Source organism: Giraffa tippelskirchi, chromosome 4 (assembly GCF_054371585.1).
Source record: "Giraffa tippelskirchi isolate mGirTip1 chromosome 4, T2T-mGirTip1v1.2.pri, whole genome shotgun sequence".
Classification (NCBI taxonomy): domain Eukaryota; kingdom Metazoa; phylum Chordata; class Mammalia; order Artiodactyla; family Giraffidae; genus Giraffa; species Giraffa tippelskirchi.
The window spans coordinates 193,479,260-193,500,893 of record NC_137278.1 but is presented as its reverse complement, the minus strand read 5'-3'; the positions used below and the strand labels follow the sequence as shown (position 1 = coordinate 193,500,893).

The 21,634-nt window shown below is 34.5% G+C and overlaps 1 protein-coding gene across 1 annotated transcript; it reads left to right on the top strand.

Annotated features, from left to right (window-relative positions):
- The first annotated feature begins 7,519 nt into the window (after positions 1 to 7,519).
- LOC145544504 (killer cell lectin-like receptor 2) lies at positions 7,520 to 20,485 on the top strand. The gene is made up of 8 exons (XM_081587423.1): positions 7,520 to 7,788; positions 9,283 to 9,354; positions 9,657 to 9,752; positions 10,795 to 10,890; positions 13,903 to 14,001; positions 14,887 to 15,029; positions 17,586 to 17,692; positions 18,271 to 20,485. Exons 2-8 carry the CDS (start codon positions 9,285 to 9,287, stop codon positions 18,371 to 18,373), a joined length of 714 nt encoding a protein of 237 aa, XP_081443549.1. The 5' UTR covers positions 7,520 to 7,788; positions 9,283 to 9,284; the 3' UTR covers positions 18,374 to 20,485.
- Positions 20,486 to 21,634: the final 1,149 nt, after the last annotated feature.

Here is a 21,634-nt window from a genome sequence, read left to right as displayed (position 1 = left end):
AAACCTCAAAATAGTAGAAAACACTTGCAAATCATATATCTGATAAAAGTTAATATCCAATATAGGTTTCCCAGGTGGCACAATGGTAAAGAATCTGCCTGCCAATGCAGGAGACACAAGACACTTCAATTTGATCCTTGGGTCAGGAAGAATCCCTGGATTAGGAAATGGCAACCCACTCCAGTATTCTTGCCTGGAAAATCCCATGGACAGAGAAACCTGGTGGGCTATAGTCCGTGGAGTCACGGAGAGTCAGATACAACTGAACAACTGAACAAACACATACACAATATCCAAAATACATAAGGAACTCATACAACTGAATACCAAAAAGAAAATCCGATTTTTGAAATGGTCAGAAAAACTGAACAGACATTTTTCCAGAGACATACGGATGACCAACATGGAAAGGTACTCAACATCACTAATAATCAGGGAAATTTAAATCAAAACCACAATGAGATAACACCTCACCACTGTTGGAATGGCTAACATCAAAAAGACAAGAAAGAAGAGGTATTAGTGAAGAAAGGAGAAAAGGAAAACCTTTTGCACTGTTGGTAGGAATAAAAATGGATGTGGCACTATGGAAAACAGTATGGAGATTTCTCAAAATATTAAAAATAGGACTGCTATATGATCCAGAAATTCCACTTCTGGGCATATAACCAAAGGAAGTGAAAACAGGAATATGAACACATATCTTTACTATTATGTTCATTGTAGCATTGTTTATTAACATTAATGGCCAAGATATGGAAAACAGTACAAGTGATATATATTATATATATGTAATGAAATATTGTATAACAAATATGTAAAACTGTATAAGATCCCTTGGTGAAGAGACAGGCTACACACTTCAGTAATCTTCAGCTTCCCTGGTGGCTCAGATGGTAAAGAATCTGCCTATGAAATTGAACCGGGGGCTGATTCCTAAAGAGAAAAGTTGCTTTCAAGAAAAAAAGCATATGGCAAAGAAGAAAAAGCAGATTCATATATTTCACAACACACATTATTAGAAGTACTTTACATATTGATTGCAGCCAAAGGACAGTTGTTCTTTAGGTTTAATTTAATGTCATTATTAAGAAAAAATGAGGTATAATTTCCCATTGTTAGTCCAGGAAATAACCCAGAAAACAGAAAAATTCTCCTATATATACACATAATGTTTTGTTTCAAAGGCATCAATATCTGAGGATAGTTTATCTGAAATTATGAAAAGAATTACCAATAAATATCTATCAGAGTAATGGTACTTTTCCTCCTGAATATACAGAACAATGGAGAAGGGAATGGCAACCTACTCCAATATTCTTGCCTGGAGAATCCCAAGGACAGAGGAGCCTAGTGGACTACAGTTCAAGGGGTCACAAGAGTTGGCCATGACTGAGTGACTAACATACACACACATACAGTACAATTTTTTATTTTCTAATTTTTTGTTGCGATTATTATTCTAACTTTTTAAAGAAATTGCTGAGGAAGTTTTAGAGCTTATTTGAAAACTGTACCACACAATCCTACAATTTTCACCACTTTGCAAAAAAGACAATGGGGAAATAGCTTCAAAATTGCTCTCTTAGATATTAATATAGTTAAGATGGTTATCTATTAACACCCTCTGATGATCAACCAGTGTGTCTTACATTGTCACCTACCACTTGATTGTACCATGAAAAATGGATTCTGCTCTATAAACTAATCAGTTGTTATGCAGATACTGGCAGAGGCCCATAAGATAAACAGAGAAGGCAATGGCACCCCATTCCAGTACTCTTGCCTGGAAAATCCCATGGACATGGACGGAGGAGCCTGGTAGGCTGTAGTCCATGGGGTCGCCAAGAGTCGGACACGACTGAGCGACTTCACTTTCACTTTTTACTTTCATGCATTGGAGAAGGAAATGGCAACCCACTCCAGTGTTCTTGCCTGGAGAATCCCAGGGACAGCGGAGCCTGGTGGGCTGCCGTCTTTGGGATTGCACAGAGTCGGACACGACTGAAGCGACTTAGCAGCAGTAGCAGCAGCATAAGATAAAGATCAAAAATGGGTCAGATTTTAGGGCAATTAATAAAAAAAAACATATTCTTGGAGAAGGAAGGCAAAATTTTATAGTGGTGGTTAAGGAGGAAAAAAGATATCACAATTTCCAGACTCTCAACCCTGCTGATAAGAAGATAATTTAACTGCAGTTGAATGGTTACTAGAGCCCATGTACAGCAGGGCAATTTTCAAAGTGGGAAAGTAGTTATTGAAAAGAATGATTCAGGTATAGATGACCTTATTTGCAAAGCAAAAGTAGAGAGACAGATGTAGAGAATAAATGTATAGTTATCAAGGGAGAAGGGGAGTGGGAGGAATTGGGAGATTGGGATTGACATATTTAAACTATTGATACTATGCATAAAACAGATAACTAATGAGAACCTGCTGTATAGCACAAGGAACTCTGCTCAGTGCTCTGTGGTGACCTGAATGGGAAAGAAATCCAAACAAAAGGGGCTTTATGTATAAATATAGCTGATTCATTTTCCTGTATAGTAGAAACTAACACAACATCATAAAGCAACTGCTTCCTGGGGAAGCAGACACATGACACTATGCATTTGTCAAAGTCCACAGAACTGTGTATCACAAAGAGTGAATTTTGATGCAGACTAAAATAAACAAAAATTCATCAATCAAGATATCAAGGGATCCCAGAATGAGATGCAAATCATGACAAATAACTGTAATATAAATATATGAAACAACCTCACTGAAAGTGATGGGAAAAACAGGAGCTGACTTAAGTGGCTTTGGAAAATGGCATTTTGGTCAGAAATGATAAGGTTGGAAGCAAAAGGAATGTACATAGTGATCTATTTGATCAATTTTTTTCTCATGGTAGATGGGTTAACATTTCTGAAACTGATTTATGTGTACAGATGGAAGCTGGTAGGAGACAGATTTCACACTTTCTGAAAAGCAAGTTACAGACCAAGCAGAAAAGGAAGGTTAGACTAAATATTGTGCCACTAGATTCGAGTCAGAAACATCTGTTTGAACTCATGTTTCACCCAATGTATATACAGATGAAGAAATATACAAACAAATACACATATGTGTGTATACATGGGTTAATACAGTACCTAGGTCTGTCTACTTAAAAAGTCTAGGAGCAGTGAAACCCCAAAAGCAGCAAATATACCCAGTACCCAGATATTGGTTTTTAAATGCTATTCATCAGTAAAAGGAACTAGAGCTCTTTGGAGAAATGACTGATTCTAAAGTTGGCACAGAGAAAATGTATAAGCTGAGAGTATCTTACAATGACAGAAAGTAGAAAGTGCTCAAAAATAAAAATATTAGCACAGGTCAAAGGCACAGAGGAGCTACCTAAAAGATCTCCCAATAGGCAAAAGTGGAACAATTTATGCAACAAAAGTAATAAAGTAGTATTGCATTATAAACCCAAGAATAAAATTAATATCAGTGAGCCCATGCTATTAAAAATAAGTGATTGAATAATTAATAAATGGGAGAGAAAAGACAAATCTTTACAGAAAAATTTCAGACCTTCTTCTGCCCAGGAGGTGTAGTTTAACTCCGACTGAGGGTGGACTGGCTTTGGTGACTTGCTTTCTTCCATAGAACAGAGCTTGGAAAGAAGAAAATGATAACTTCACAGTAGAAAAACCTGGCAAACACAAATTAACCAAGTGATAAGGTTAAGATCACCATTGATACCTTGTGGATAAATGTACCCCTGATAAGACCTGATGATTAGGTTAGTTCACCTTTGTGGTAGTTTTTCTGAAAATCCCATATCTCTAGTCTGAACAAGAGAAAAACATCAGAAGAACAAACAAACTTAAGGGGCATTTGACATGAAACCTGGCTGCAAGAAAAGACTGGAAGTGTTACAGAACAAAGAATACATTATGACTAAATGTCATGTTGTATCCTGAATTCAAATAATACCATTTGCAGCAACATGGTGCTGTTGATCTATCAGTCAGTCGTGCCTGACTCCTTACGACCTCATGGACGGCAGCATGCCGGGCCTTCTTGTCCATGCAACTACATGGATGAACTTAAAGATCAGTCGTTATACTGAGTAAAGTAAGTCAGACAGAGAAGGAGAAATATCATATGACACTCCTTATATGCTGAAGCTAAAAAGCGATGATACAAATGAACTTATTTACAAAGCAGAAACAGATTCTCAGACTTAGAGAACTATGTTTTCAGGAGGGGGAGGAAGGATGTGGGGAAAGGATAGCTAGGGAGTTTCAGATGGGCATGTACCCACTGCCCTATTTAAAGTGGATAACTAACAGGGACCTACCATATAGCACAGGGAACTCATGTGGCAGCCTGGATGGGAGAGGAGTTTAGGGGAGAATGAATACGTGTATGTTTATGGCTGAGTCCCTTTGCTGTCACCTGAAACTATCACAATACTGTTAGCTTTTTCCAATACAGAATAAAATTTTTTGAGAAAAATGAAAAGGCAAAAATAAAAAATTTGAAAAGCACATTAATGGAAGAAGTGATGAAATCCCAAAAATGCTTTTCTTTGACTAATATTTAAATATTTTTTTAGCTTTTTAATTTATTTACTAATTTTTTTATTGAAGGATAATTACTTTACAGAATTTTTGTTGTTTTCTGTCAAACCTCAACATGAATCAGCCATAGGTATACATATATCCCCTCCCTTTTGAACCTCCCTTCCATCTCCCTGAAGAATTTATTTATAGGGCAGCAATGGAGAAACAGACATAGAGAATAGACTTATGGACATGGGGAGAGGGGAGGAGAGGGTGAGATGTATGGAAAGAGTAACATGGAAACTTACATTACCATATGTAAAATAGATAGCCGATGGGAATTTGCTGTATGGCTCAGGAAACTCAAATAGGGGCTCTGACTAATATTTAAATATTTTTGAGCAATTATTGTCTTGTTAAAATTTTGCTTGAACTCTGCTTACATGGTAAATATATTTATGAATACTAATAACTGTGATCTGTTAGCTCATATTATTAAAATACCAAGACAGAAAGCAAAATAAACTTCCAATGTGCTCTGTGTATAAAGAAAGTCAGAAAATACATATTAATTTTTAATTTTTATAATTGGAGAAATAGAGCATGCATAATATTTTGAAAAATGTGATATCACCAAGATTATTTTTAAGAAGTATACTTTGCAGATGGCAAACACTAGGTTTCCAATGCTAACATTTTTTTAACATCATCCTCTTTTCTGTATCTTGAAATTTCAAGTTCTTTGAGTTTGTTTCTTTTGGTGCTAACTAAAGACTGAGGCTTATATGAAATAACAGGCTGTTCAATGTTCTGTGTGAGGTTGTATTATCACCTTGTAAAAAAACTTGATATTTATTTTTCATAAATTTCAAATTCTTTCAGGATTAAATGAGGTAATATCTGCAAAGTGCTTAGCACAGTGCTGTAAAATATTCAGTAATCTAGGTAAATTAAATTTTAAATGTGGAGAAACCAATTTGTAAAGTGAAGCATAATCATAGTAAAGACTAAGAGAACTATGTTAAATATGGAAGATTAAAGAATTAGTGACATTTAGAAATAATGGGGCACATTTTATCATTGGTTAAAAAGAAATTTCTGTAGAGAGGTGTAATATTATAAAGAAAAATGATCAAGAAGTGGATGAGAGAATTGATTTTTTGGTTAAATGGAGAAACTAGTGATCAAGAAGTGATCAGGAAGTGGAAATATTCGATGGACTTGTAAATGTGAGAAGCTAAGCCCTAAGCAAATGTTTTCAGGTTATAATATTACAATTACATGGTGTTGAGTGTTGAGCTTATCAGATCATTGTTTTAGATGAAGTCTATTGCAGTTGAGTAGGAAATGGCAACCCACTCCAATATTCTTGCCTGGGAAATCCCATGGACAGAGGAGCCTGGCAAGCTACAGTTCATTGGGTTGCAAAGAGTCAGACAGGACTGAGCAACTAACACACACACAAATAACAGTTGAAGAGAGCAAGACAAAAATAAGAAGGGACTATCACAAAGCCCCAAAGAACATATAACCAGAACATAAATAACCTTCCTCTTTTACAGCCTATATCGAGTTACTTTTTTATTACACTCATTTGGTTTGAAAATTTTGTAACAAATTGTTTTGATATCAAAATAGATTTTCCTTTTGTTATCATTTCTCCATGCTAGAACTTAATGGAAAACTCTTACAAACGCACCACTCCAAAATGTTTTTTTTTTTTATATATGAATGAAATCCACAATTGAAATGCATTTCTTATTGTGCTTTTTATTATTATTGAATGGTGACAACAGATAAAACTGTCTTTTTCTACTGAGTTGAAACCCATGTACTTAAACTGCATTACCATCGTTATTCATTACACTATTGAAACTGCTACTTTAGACTTTAAGAGGGTGTGTGTGTGTGTGTGTGCTCAGTTGCATCCAACTCGGCAACATAGACTGTAGCCCGTCAGGTTCCTCTGTCCGTGGAATTTTCCAGGCAAGAATGCTGAAGTTGTTGCCGTTTCCTTCTCCAGGGGATCTTCCCGATTCAGGGAAGATCAAACCCACATCTCTTGTGTCTCCTTCATTCGCAAGTGGATTCTTTACCATGAAGAAGGTAAGGTTATCAAACAGTAAAGAATCTGCCTGCAGTGCAGGAGACCAGGGTTTGATCTTCGGGTTGGGAAGATCCCCTGCAGAAGGGAATGGCAACCCTATCTGGTATTCTTGCCTGGAGAATTCCATGGACAGAGGAGCCTGGCAGGCTGCAGTCCATGGACTTGCAAAGAATCAGACACGACTGAACAAATAACACACTTACTTAAGAAGCTAAGCCAATATATTTCTACCCTTTATAATTAGAGTACAGACAGGGAATGAAACCAAAAATCTCAAAACCTGAAACTTATATGTAGAGAGTATATTTAGAGATTATAGAGTATAGTTGTATTGGAATGAATACAGACCATAAAATATTCATGTGCTGGAAAAAATGTTTCAAAGAATAAAGCAATTGAATTTAGGTATATTTTAAGAGAACCAGGGGTTGACTGGCTCTCCAGCTAATAAATCTTAGTATCTTAAAATGTATTATTCAAAATCAGCTTCAGAACAATGTGAAGAAAGATGGACTATTAGCATTCGTATATTTTCACTGAGTTAACACTAGTGTAGTTTAGAAGATGAATTTAAATATATCATTATGTACAGATGCTATTTAAAGCCCAAACTAGTGTCTGAAGCCCAAACTAGTGTTTGATATAGGGATTATATTTAGAATCCTAGCATTTGGTGGTGGTCATAGTGGTGTTGATGACCCCCCCCCCTTTTTTTAAACATGTAGTGTTTGGATTCTGTGCAAAAATAGGTATGGCCCTTTAAATTATTCTCCTCAGTCATCTGCCCTGTTAAAATACCACCTTTCTCTGTAAAAAAAAAAAAAAAAGCAAATGGTAAAGCCTGAAGTTCAAATACAAGCTGCTTTCTTACATTGTCAAAAGGAGTTGGCAAATACTGAAGCTCCTTTGGAGCAAGAACCAGACATATTTAGATCCCAGAAGAATCATCTTTTTTTTTTTTTTAACCTTTTTATTTTGTATTGGAGTACAGGTGATTGGACCTAGAAACTCATACTGAGTGAAGTAAGTCAGACAGAAGAGCCATCCGGAGTCCAGCTCACACATCTGTGCCATTCACCCACCGGGGTTTACCTTTTCTCTTTGGACCGGACTTCAGCAGAAATCACCGAACTAACACAGGTATCACCAACTATACCTATAGCTGTTGCTCTCAGCATATATCATTATAACCAGTGCCACTTGATTGCATATATGGAGCACAAAGAATAGAGATTTTAAAAAGTAATTCATTAAATTTAATCTTGTAGGAAAAAGAGCTAAATCATTCAGATTTAAAAATTACTTTACAAGGTAAATTACCTTATATTTTTTCATGGTTTACCATTGAATACAACCAATAGTGTTGTTAGCCAATATTTCAATATATCACTTGGATTAACTGAGTGGATAGACCAAATGATTACATCAATGAAGGCAAGATATGAGTAATAAAAGAATTATTTAATCAGTGATTAATTGTTCTTGTCTGCATAACAGTGTGTATCTCTGTTTCCCACCTACATCCAGAATTTTCTTATATATGTGATGTAGCTTCCATATTCCTCATATATTCCAAATCTGGTAAAGAATTGTGAAAAGCATTATAAATCTATTTCTGTACAATTGTGCTATCTTATGAGAAGTGATCTTTAGGAAACATTAAATGCTATAAGTGAATATTATGAACACAGAAGCCTATATATTTTAATCATATTATAAAAGATAACAATGGAGCTTAATTCTCTGAGGAAATGAAAATATATAAAAAGTATTTTATTTGATGACATGCTGGCAAACTAGTGAACATAAGAATTTTTAATTTGTTTGTTATCAGAATTCTATTATATAGAATATTGTTGTATTATAAAAATTATATTTAAACTATTTGAAGTAAATTAACTTTTCAAAAATTGCAAATAGTAATATTAATTTAATATAAATATATTAATATAAGTACTTATATATAAATATTAATTTATTTCAAGGAAAATTAGTTGCTTTTAACCTATATCTTCAAATATTATGGACATAATGCCACATACCCTACAGGATTACTTGATTACAAATAAACCAATTTGAATCACAATTGTAGGGCTTTCATTTTTAATAACTTGTTGGAAGAAGTTCTTTTGGAGATAATGGGAAGTAAACTATCTTTAATCATGAAAAAAAATGACGGTAAAAAGATAGAAAAATATCAGGAGAACTGTGGAAAGAGAAATTTTAGAATACATTATGTAGCACTATCTTTACAGTACAAAATGACTCATAAAAATTATATTGGCATTTTTCTGGATAGAGACAGTTTTTAAATGTAGTGTGAATATTTCATATATCATAGCACTGTTACCCTTTTAAAATTGAAGTATATACCACATTTAGAGAATTCCAGGTAATAGGTGAAATGATATCTAAAGAGATGCTAACTGATAATTTTAAGAATGGAAAAGAAAATAATCTGAGATAAAAATTTTTCTTAAAAGAAAATTGCAAAAGTAAAATCATGCATCAGTAATTAAATGGCATGAAATAATGTAATACACAAAGAACCCAGAAAGATAGAACCTGAAAACTTAGTTTAAAAAAAAAACCTGTAGATTTATGTGTCTTAGAATTGTTATTAAAATTTTTTAGAGATGAGCGGAAAACATCCAACATATGCAACGGTGAAACACATTCCTTCCAAAAAGCCGACGCGAAAAGAAAGTGAGTGTTTTTTTTTCTCCCAATCCCTACTGAGTTATGATATTATTCTTTCCCTTGGTAAATAATTTTTATAAGGAATTTCATTTTAATTTAGCATATGACACATTATGTCTAACTCATTCTCAAGAATTTGTCATTTAAAAGATTTACCTAGTGGACTTTACATAGTAAGAAGAAAAAATTACATAAATCTCCTTTATTTGGGAAAAAAAACTTTGTCAACTCTATTCAAACATATTTACAACCTACATGCTTTCTGAGAAATAATGTGACTATTAAAAGATTTCTCTTTTAATCTCCAGAGAAAAAAGAGCAGCTAATTTACACAGAAGTGAAAACAGTCACTTCTCAGTCCAACCAGACAAAAATAACAAGAGCTGAATCACCTGAAGAAAAAGGTAAAGTTTATGTACAGGCCTTGTTGTTGTTCAGTCACTAAGTCATGTAAGACTCTTTTGCGACCCCATGGACTATAGCCCATCAAGTTCCTCTGTCCATGGGATTTCCCAGGCAAGAATACTGGAGTGGGCTGCCATTTCCTTCTCCAGGAGAGCTTCCCAAACCAGGAATCAAACCTGCATCTCCTGCTTGGCAGGTGGATTCTTTGCCACTGACCCACCACGGAAGCCGGACCTGGCTTACGTGTCCTCCAATTGCTCAGTTTACCATGGTACCAAATTACTAAGCCTGCCCAGTTTCATGAGGTTGCTTAAACTGTATCCTATAACCTGAACAAATAAAGTAGTATTGAAAATGAAATGTCCATATTTAGTATATTGCAGATAATTAATGTAGTTTGGGTACTATATACATAAATTCTTAACTGAGCAATCAAGTGGGAAAATTCATTCTTTTCAATTTGTTTGGAAACAATTGTGACTCTCCTGATGTCATTATCCACTTGTTCTATGAAGTTTCAAGAAACAATATGTGATTAACATTATTTGATACATGTTTGGAGTTATAATTTCTTCTACTGCTGAAACTATAGCAAAGTTTCAATGAGAAAATGATGGGTATTTATATATATATACTTTGTATGCATGGAAGCACACAATATTTACAAAATCATAAATATACTCTGATCATGGGTCAGTAAAATTGATTTATACAGATATGTTTTAGAAGTATGTTTGCATTTCAAAAACCAAACAACCATCTTTAATATTTAATTCATAAATCATAGAGAAGAATTAGTGGATTATTTTGATAAAGTTAGAGTAAGTGACTTTCCTAAGAGATACATGTTAACAGAACAGAATAACTCTCAGTTCACTGATGTTTCAAATTGTTCATTATCCCTTTCAATTTATAATTTCAAGTTGAAGACATTCAAGAGTTAGGGTCTTGAATTTATGAAACATCTCCCTCTAAACCCTGTTCTGTAATTCAGTCTTCCCTCTGCTGATCTCCTCAGCCTCTTTTTTTCCCTCTGGATAGGGTCTTCAGTTCCATTTCCTTGGTTTTTCACGGTAGTGATTCTCGGAATCTTCTGTTTCCTTCTCCTTTTAACCACAGGAATCTTAGGATTTATGGGTAAGTTAAACAAGCCCTGTGCCCTGACCCATATGTCTCTTCCCTTGGGAATTACTATTTTTACCAGTCTTATTTTCCTAGCAGTTCCAAAGCTATGATCTCCAGTGCTACCCAAGAAACCTTTCCATCATCACCACTAATGTAATCACTTGGACAATTACCAAGTTCCTCAAAAGTTTCTAATGTCTTCTTTACTGACACAGTCTGGATCATTTTCAGGACACTTCCAGGAAAGACTATATTTCAGATCTTACTGATAACTGATTATACTTTGTGAACATTAATTTCTCAGTACTCTCTGACCTTTTCATAAATGGTCCAATCCTCCTGCAATCTCCATTCTGCAGTTCAAATTTACTTTTTTAAATTGTTCATTCTCACAAACACCTAATACAACCCAACAATGCTTTTTCTCCTATACTATTACAGTCACCTCCTAAAGTCAACAGACTTTCAAAATCCTATTGCAATTGCCAGATAAACTTCTCCAAGTATATCTATGATCATGTCACCAAAATGCCAAGAAACTGTCTCATCCTATACTGAATTATGTTAAAATTTCCCTACTTCTATTTGCTTTTGTGAATCACAGTTTTATTTCAACCAAATGATTTTGAGCTTTCCTCCCTATGTCCAAATTGGCTTCAGATAACTTTAGATCATTTGCTGGTCCCTTCAGGTTCTCTAGGTCTGTCTGCCACAGCACGTTTGTTTATGCCATTCTCTTCATCTGGACAGCCTTCCTCGTGTAGCCTGCTTCTGACTGTGGACATTTTAGACATCCCTCAAGGCCCATCCCATAGGACATGGATGACTTTTCTAAATTATCCATAATGTATTTTCTAATTCCCTAACTTGGCATCAGTTCTCTCTGTCTAAAACTCATTTTGTGACTTTTATTATTATTTTCTATTGGAGTATAATTGCTTTACAAAGTTGTTTTAGGTTCTGCTATACAATGAAGTGAATCAGCTATATGTATACATATATCCCCTCCCTCTTGGACCTCCATCCCATCCCACCCATCTAGGTCATCACAGAGCACCAGGCTAAGCTTTCTATGCTCTATGGCAGGTTATCACTAGCTATTTTATACATGGTAGTGTATATTTGTCAGCCCTAATATCCCAGTTAGTCCAACTCTCCCCTTCTGCTCCATGTCCACACATCCGTTCTCTATGTCTGCATCTCTATTCCTGCCCAGCAAATAGGTTCATCTGTACCATTTTTTTAGATTCCATATATATGCATTAATATGCAATATTTGCTTTTCTGTTTCTGACTTACTTCACTCTGCATAACAGGCTCTCCGTTTGCCTACCTCAGTTTAATTGACTCAAATTCATTCATTTTTATGGCTAAGTAATATTTTAGTGTTTATGTGTACCACAACTTCTTTATCCACTCATCTGTCAGTGGATATCTGCATTGCTTCCATGTTCTGAATATTGCAAATAGTGCTGCAATGAACATTGGGGTACACGTGTCTTTTTGAATTATGCTTTTCTCAGGGTATATTCCCAGTAGTGGGATTGCTGTTTCATATGATAGTTTTATTCCTAGTTTTTTTAAGGACCCTCCATACTATTCTCCATAGAGACTGTATCAATCTACATTCCCACCAATAGTGCAAGAGGGTTCCCTTTTCTCCACATCCTCTGCAGCATTTATTGATAAACCAAACTCTTTGAACTGTATGTCTGTGTGTATACATATAATCATGTATATAACAGATATATATTACTTTTATTAATATATAATTCTCCTACCATATATTCCCCCTTTTACTGTGTAAAATTCAGCGACTTCAAGCATATTCAGAGTTGCACAACCATGAAACAGACTGTTCATCATTCAGTTGTGTCCAATGCTTTGTGACCCCATGAGCTGTGGGCAACCACAGCTTCTGTCCATGGGATTTCCCAGACGAAAATACTGGAGTGGGTTGCCGTTTCCTTCTCCAGGGTATCTTCCCGACCCAAGGATCAAACCCAAGTCTCCCGCATTGCAGGCAGATTCTTTACCTTATGAGCCACCAGTGAAGCCTAACTTTAATCAATATTAGAGTATTTTCCTTACCCCAAAAAGAAATCTCACACTCATTACCTATTGCTTCCCATTTCTCTCAAAATTTTCTAGCCTAAAGCAACCAATAATCTATTTTATATCTCTGTAGATTTTCCTATTCTGGACATTTCTTAAACATGGAATCATATAATACATGGTTTTCTGTGACTGGCTTCTTTCACTTAATACGATGCTTCCAAGGGTCATTCATGATAGGATGTATCAACATGGCATTCCCTCTAATTGCCAAAAAATATTCCACTGCATGGATATAATTAATCTATATATTAATCTTTTATCTGAATATAATTTGTAAATATTTCTCCCATTATTAGTATTACTTGTCACTCTTTTGTAACTTTACATGTGTAAAAGCTTTTAATTTTGATGAAGCCCATTATATTCTTACTTTGATCACTTGTGTTTTTGGTATCGTATCTCAGAAACCATTGCCTAATCCAAGATAACAACTTTCACCTGTGTTATCTAATGTCATAATTTTAACTTCTTCATGTGTGTGCTTGATCCATTTTGAGTTAATTTTCATATGTGACGTAAGGTGAATATGAGATATCTTTCCATTTATTTGTCTTTAATTTTTGATGATTTTCTTTTTAAAGTGCATGCTTTACACATCTTTGTTAAATATATTTCTGAATATTTTATTATTTTTGATGCTATTATAAATGAAACATTTTTCTTAATGTTATTTTCAGATTATCCATTGCTAGTGTTGAGATGACAAGCTTTACCTTAAAAATCCAAATATCTTAGCATTTCTAAAAGCTTTTTTATGATGTAATTTTTGACTTCCTTTATAGTCTTATCTCTCTAAAAAGCACAGGAATAAAACTCTTGAACATTAACTGACATATTAAAATTTAAATTATGCCTTTTAGTCTGCCCCATGTTATGCTTTCCTAGAGCTAATGATGTACAGTAAAGTTTTCCAGGGTCGCTTACCAGAGCCTCCAATGGTAAATGGAACACAAGAAAATTCCACATCTAAAAACATGACTCTCAAAGAGAAAACACTTGACACAGGTATGTAGATATGAAGACTGAGACCGACAAGTTTCTTTGCTTCTCTCAATCACTTGATAACCTACTCAAATTGGATCTTATTTTAGACTCAGCCAATTGTGGAGTCCAACTTTCATTTTACTTAATTGGGAAAAAAATCTCAGTCTTTCCCAGTGGCTAGATTCTTCTGTATACATGATATATTCTTTTAAATCACTGTTTCACAAAATAATACTTTTTCTACCAAAAAGTTGTACCTCTCCATTAGCACATTCTCTAATCATTATTATATGCTCTCTTGTGAATATGAAGATCAGGTACCTGATATACATAAACAGGTACAATGTATCGATGCTGAGTTAAGATCAGCTCTGTACCTATAGATTTTACTCAGTCTAGAGAATGCCTCCCTTGCTTCCCTCGTGGCTCAGCTGGTAAAGAATCCGCCTGCAATGCGGGAGAGCTGGGTTCGATGCCTGGGTTGAGACGATCCCCTGGAGAAGGGAAAGGCTACCCACTCCAGTGTTCTGGCCTGGAGAATTCCATGGACTCTTATAGTTCACGGGGTCGCAAAGAGTCAGACACAGACTAAGCAACTTTCACTTTCTTTCTTTCAGAGAATACAAAGAAGTTGTTTTCCCCTGTGAACTCCTATCTGTAGAGATTGTGAGGAAAAACATCGATTTTCTAAGATATATTTCCTAGAGAATTTCAATAATATTATCATAGATTTGGAGGGATGTAAGTCATCTCCCTAAGGCCAGGAACTTAGAAATGAAGTCCATCCATCTCATGAAATCAATGGTTTTACAAGGACTAGAAAGGATTCCTCAGTAGCTAAATTCCAGAGCATTCCTTTCAAGATACACACTGAACAGTCTCCGGGGATTACCTTTTGTTTTCAAGGAAAGGAATGTAAAAGTAAATGGTCCTGTTGTGGACAGAAATGTTACTATTTTTCGGATGAATTGAAGAACTTTGAAGAAAGTAAAAAAATCTGCAAGGAAATGAACTCCACACTTCTTAAGATAGAAGATAAGGAAGAAATGGTGATGTATTTCTGCTTTCCATCTCACCCTGTATTCATTTTATTCATCTGGCCATCTGGCAATTAGTTGTTGCCTAAATCTTTTTTTTTTTTTTTTAAGCTGTGCTGGGTCTTCTTTGCTACCCTTGGGCTTTCTCTAGCTGCAGTGACAGGGCTTCTTATTGAGGTGACTTCCCTTGTTGTGGAGTATGGGCTCTAAAGCATGGGCTCAGTAGTTGTAGTGCATAGGTTTAGTTGTCTGTTGCATGTGGAATCTTACTGGACTGGGGATCCAAGCTGTGTCCCTGGCATTGGCAGACAGATTCCTAACAACTTGATCACTGGGGAAGTCCTGTTAGCTAAATCTTAATGCTTTAATATTTGAGTGTCCATAGTTTACAGTTGTAAGTTGATTCAGATCTAGACAGTACTCATCTTAAAGTCAGAAATACAAGTAGAAATGAAATTAAAATTTCATTTAATTCGTATAATTCATCCACAGTTAGAACTTTTCCAGTAGAGCAAATGTAAAGGGGGAACATGAAACAATTAGGAAAAAAATTATGCTTAAAATATATCATCTTATCAGAGATAATTGTATTTTTATACTGATAATTTCATGGAAATGTAGCTTCTCTCTGAAAAAAATGGCATTTTACCTCCAACAAAATCAAGAAATACAACAATACCACTGAGTTTAGGGTAAAAGGAAGAACTCAGTATGAATTTAAAATTGAAGATCAATTAATTCCAACTCATATTAAATTTTAACTCATACTAACTTCCAAGAAAATTGAACTAAATATTTCATAATCCTTATCAATATCCTTGATTTGAATAGAGAAATAATTTACTATTATTCTTTCAAAAAATATATATTACATTCCAAGTTAAGGAGAATCTTTTAATATTCTCTCACAGATAAATAGACACTAAGACTCACTCAATTATCTGTAATAGTACAATTACCCATATCCTTGGCTTTTAACAACTCATAAATAGCTATCAAAATATGAACTTGAAAACCATCAAGAAAACAAAGCAAATCTGAACCCGAAAAGAAGACATTTGCAGATCTGAATTAACCTCCTTTTTATTCCAAGGGGCTTCCCTCGTGGCTCAGACAATAAATAATCTGCCTGCAGTGCACAAGATCTGGGTTCGATCCCTGGGTTGGCAAGATCCCCTGGAGAAGGGAATGGCAACCCACTCCAGTATTCTTGCCTTGAGGATTCCATGGACATAGGAGCCTGGTGGGCTCAAAAATTAGTTTTAGAGTCTAGAAGCCCTAATCTTTCATGTAGGATATCTTCATCAAGAAATAAGAGCATCTATGAAAACCATGAAATTGAATGTCAAATCTTATGAATAGATGGTACATAAATCATTTTTTTTCTTGGTAGAGAGACTAAGTTTTTGCCATCTTCTCTATGGTGAAAGAAACAAAGGAAATTAAAAACAAACTAAGGGTAAAAATTAAAGCAGAATAGGGAAATACGGAATTTATAGTCAGAAACTCTCTCTTTAGTTCCCTTTCACACATTACTTTGCTTGTAATAAAACTGGTTATATTTTCTTTCCAACATATTTTAGGAAGATCACATGAGACAGTATATGTGCATTGTTGTTTGTTGTTGTTTATTTGCTAAGTCATGTTGACTCTTTTGTGAACCCATGGACTGTAGCCTGCCACTCTCCTCTGTCCATGGGATTTCCCAGGCAAGAGTACTTGGGTGGGTGGCCATTTCCTTCTCCAAGGAATTTTTCAGAACCAGGGATCAAACCCTCATCTCCTTCATTAGCAGGCAGGTTCTTTACCACTGAGCCACCGAGGAAGTCCCAATATATGTGCATATATGTGGTAAAAATTAAGTTACAAGATGAACATCAGTTACATTTGTACTTATCAAGTAATTTCCAGATACCTGTGTAAACATCTCATCTGGTAGAATAAGGACCACTTCTTCAAGATGCTTACTTCACAAAAAATAAGCACAGTAATTGTGAAACAAAAATTTAAATGACATTGGTAAAAACCTCACATCTATCACACCTGTACCTCAAAATACAAACCAATTTTGCTCAGAATTTGTTCTTGAGCTACAAACGTCAGTTTTGAAAGTAAATTAATATATTTTAGTCTGAAGATTAAATAAGATAAGTACAGGACTTCCCTAGTGGTCCAATGGTTAAGACTTTGCCTTCTAACACACAAGGTACAGATGTGATCCCTGGTTAGGAAGCTAAGAACCCACATGCCTCTTGGCTAAAAATCCAAAGCATAAAACAGAAACAATTTTGCAACACATTCAAAAAAAGCCTTAGAAAATGCTCCACATCCAAAAAATTTTATAAAAAAGATAGGTAAGCTAAGAGAATGTTATTTTATGTCTCATTTATGCCACTATATTTAATAAATATAACTAAGATTCAATTATTTTATCATTTGAACAGAATCAGGATGAAGTTGATCTTGATACTTTTTGTTACTCAAAATAATAAAAATATTAAAAAGATTATTATTTCGTGAATTGTTGAAAGACTTTTTTCTCATAGAATATATCTCTTTTTATTGCAGAACTTCATTCAAAGCCAACTATCCTATTTCTATTGGATTGGGTTATCTCGTAAAGGAACCAGAAATCAAAGGACATGGGAAGATAAGTCAATGCCTTTTCTCAAATTGTAAGTCTCTAGAATAGATAGTAAATAATAAGTTCCATATTCTAGTTTACATTTCAAAAAGTATATAGGGAAATGCACACTTTCAATATATAGACAAATATGCATACATATATGGGCATATACAGCTGGCTCAGTGGTAAAGAATCCACTGGTAATGCAGGAGACACAGGTTTGATCTCTGGATCAGGAAGATCCCCCGGAGAATGGCAACACACTGAAATATTCTTGCCTGGGAAATCCCATGAACAGAGGAGGCTGGCAGGCTGTTGTCCATGGGGTTGTAAAGAATTGGACATGACTTAGTAACTGAGCACACACATGAGCATTGCATGTACCTATAGACATATACATACAAAGAATTTAAGTTCAGAAATAGAGTATATAGAGAGAGGGAGGCTTTTCAGCTTGATTGCTATGATCCTCATAAAGTATGCTTTAGGAAAGGCTAGGGCACCAAGGGATAGTTTCTTGTAAGGAAAGAAAAAATATATATACCTTAACTTTGAACCAATATTTCTTATGTTTGCATTAGTGAATGTTTATTTTACATTATTTATGTGCTTTTATTTTATGTTAAGTGATTGGAAAGAGTCAAACAAAGGAAACTGTGCAAGTATTAAAGCAACGAAGATATCTGCTTCTGACTGTTCCAGATTCATGAACTTCATTTGTGAGAAGTAGAGGGCTTATCTTGCTACCTAATGAAACAACAACCAAAGACACATACAACAACTTTTCCTTATAAAAACTCAGACTCTTGGAAGTCCAGTCTGTATATTACTCATTTCAGAATGCTTTGTTATGGGCTGCACCTATATTCTAGCTTGATAGAGATACATTGTGGACCCTCCACTTCTGCCTCTTTCAAACATAGATCCAAGATCACACCAGTTATGAGCATAGGTTGGTAGAATGAGAAAGTAGCAGTGCTTCTCATGAACCTTAGGACTGTGTAGTCAATTTCTGCAACTCACACAGATTTAGTAACTAATCTTGCAAACTGTTGTCACTGTCATGTACATTTTACCTGGGATTTAATGCCAAGAGTAAGTGAAGTCATTATTCTGTATCAATTGTATATGCATTTGTTTGATTCCTTACTTTTTAGCAGAAAGACAGCATAGTATCAGAAAGAAAATAAATAGATCTGTGTTTGTGACCTATACCACAACAAATAGCTTGAATGCTCTCTGGCAAGTCCAGACTTCTGGGTATAATTCCATATTGCAAAGTGGCTGTACCATTTTGCATTCTATTAGCAGTGTATGAGAATTCCATTTGCTAGTGTCCTACTAACTTTAATATTGAAAAAATTTTAAACTATTTTTAATAAAGGTGTGGTATAATAAAGGTATATTTGTATATCTCTAATGAATAAATGATGTGCACCATCCTTTCCTATGATTTTAATAACCACAGATCTCCTATGGTAAAGATTGATTAAATATTTTGCCTATTTTTATTGGGTTGTTCATTTTCTTATTATTGAGCTCTGAGAGTTCTCTGTTTATATATTTTGGATGTTAATATTTTTTCAGACATGTGTTTTATAAATACTGCCTTCCAGTATACCTGTATTCTCTTAACATTGTGTTTAGAAGTTTAGATGAGCAGAAGTTTAACTTGAAGAAGTGCAATAAATAATTTTTAAACATATGTTTTTATATTTAAGAAGTTTTTAATTAAGAAATCTTAATTAACCTGAACTTGAAAATTTTTCTCCTATGCCTTCTAGAAGCTCTAAGTTTATGTTGAGTTCTGTATTCCATTGCATTAATTTTTGTATATAGTGCAAAGTATGGACTGAATTCTTTTTAAAAATGTTTTGCAAAAAGATGTCTAGTTATTTCAGCACCATTTTTTGGAAACTGTACTCTTCTGTTGAATTATTATGGCACTTTTGTCAAAAATCAAATCAACTTATGCTTGTGTCTGTTTCTAAACTCTCTATCCTATTTCATTGATCTGAATATCTGCCTTCTTTCACCAATAACTTTATTATTGTGAATTTATAGAAAGTTGTGAAGTGATGTGAGTTCTTCTGCATTGTCTTTTTCAAAATTGTTTTAGCTTTTCTTTTTTGCAAAAAAGAAAAAATTAACTTAGTGGCCATTTTTTTTTTATTATAATTCCATTACCCAGTAAATAAAATTTTAGCTACTTGAAAAAAATGGCTGATTCTAAAATAAGGGTAGGAAATATATAAGAAGAGCCTGGAGATTTTTGTAGTTCTAGAAAATGGAGAAGTGCTTAAAACTGTAGGGGTATGTCAACAGGATTAAGGAACTAGGTAAAGGAATTACCAATGGTCAAAGATGGAACAATTTAAGCAGCAAAAATCACAAAAAAGAAATAGTATTAATTATAACCCCAATATAAAATATCTGTCAGTCCACCATAGTATAAAAATGATTGAATACTTAAGCAAATGAAGGAGATGAAACAATCTCCTGTGCAGAAAAATTCTAAATAAATAATGTGGATACTCTTGCCTAAAAGTGATGGGACTCCTTACTCCTTAACTACTTACTGCACATAATGATTTCCTTCCAAAGAAATTATTACAGAGTCATACGGAAGAGGGAAAATAAGAGTAACCTTAGAGTGGAAAACTGACAGACACCACCTCAGTGAGCAAAGGTAGCATCAACAGTGATAAGTCATGTTCACAGTTTGTTCTCTTGATGTGATGTGATAAAATTTGCACTCTGTGGTCCTACCCAAATTTACAACCCCAATCTCCTCATGAGAAAAATGTCAGACATATCTCAATAAAGGATATTCTAAAATATACCTACCTGGCACTTTTCATAACTATCAAGATCATCAAACACAAGGAAAGTCTGTAATAGCCAAGGGGAGCCTAAAGAGACATGACATCTAAATGTCATGTGGTAACCTGGATGGGATCCTGGAATAGAAAAAGGACATAGGTAAAGAAAATTACAGAAGCATGAATAAACTATGGATTTTAGTTACCAAAAATACATTGATATTGGTTTATTAATTACAACAAAAGTACAATACTAATATAAAATAAATTAAAGAAGAACTGATTTCAGAATATACGGAATTCTGTACTATCTTTCAAACTTTTTCTGCAAATGTATATTGTTCTAAAAAATAAAATTCATTTAAAAAAATTAAAATTAAAGTACAAATTTCTACCAAATAAAAGCTTAATATGTTTCCTATTTTTTAACTTTTTTTTTAATTGGAGGAAAATTGCTTTACAACGTTGTGCTGTATTCTATTATACAACAGTGTGAGTCAGCCATAAGTATACATACGTCCCCTCCCACATGAACCTTCCTCCTACTCCATCCAACACCTCTAGATCGCCATAGAGAACCAAGCTGTGTGTTTCTGATTTTGACTGACTTAAATTTACAGAGCAATTAAGGGAGAAAAGGAATCATCATGATGTTTAGACTTTCAATTTAGGACTATAGTTTATTAATCAATTTGTCTTTTTCAACCTTTCTCACTAGTATTTTATAATTTTCAGCATGCAAATGGTACAAATATTTGGTTCATTTATACTATCAGCTTAAAGTTTTTGACCCCATGGATTGTAGCCTACTAGGTTCCTCCGTCCATGAGATTTTCCAGGCAAGAATACTGGAATTGGTTGCCATTTCCTTCTCTAGGAGATCTTCCCAACCCAGGGATTGAACCTGGGTCTTCCGCATTGTAGGCAGATGCTTTACCATATGAGCCACCAAGGAAGTCCATTATAAATGATACTTTCTGTTTATCTCAATTTCTAATAATTTATATAGAAATATAACTGATTTTAATATTCTGTTCTATCTGAAACCATGTTTCAGTTCAGTTCAGTTCAGTCGCTCTGTCGTGTCCGACTCTTTGCAATCTCATGGACTGCAGAACGCCAGGCTTCCCTGTCCATCACCAACTTACGAAGTTTGCTCAAACTCATGT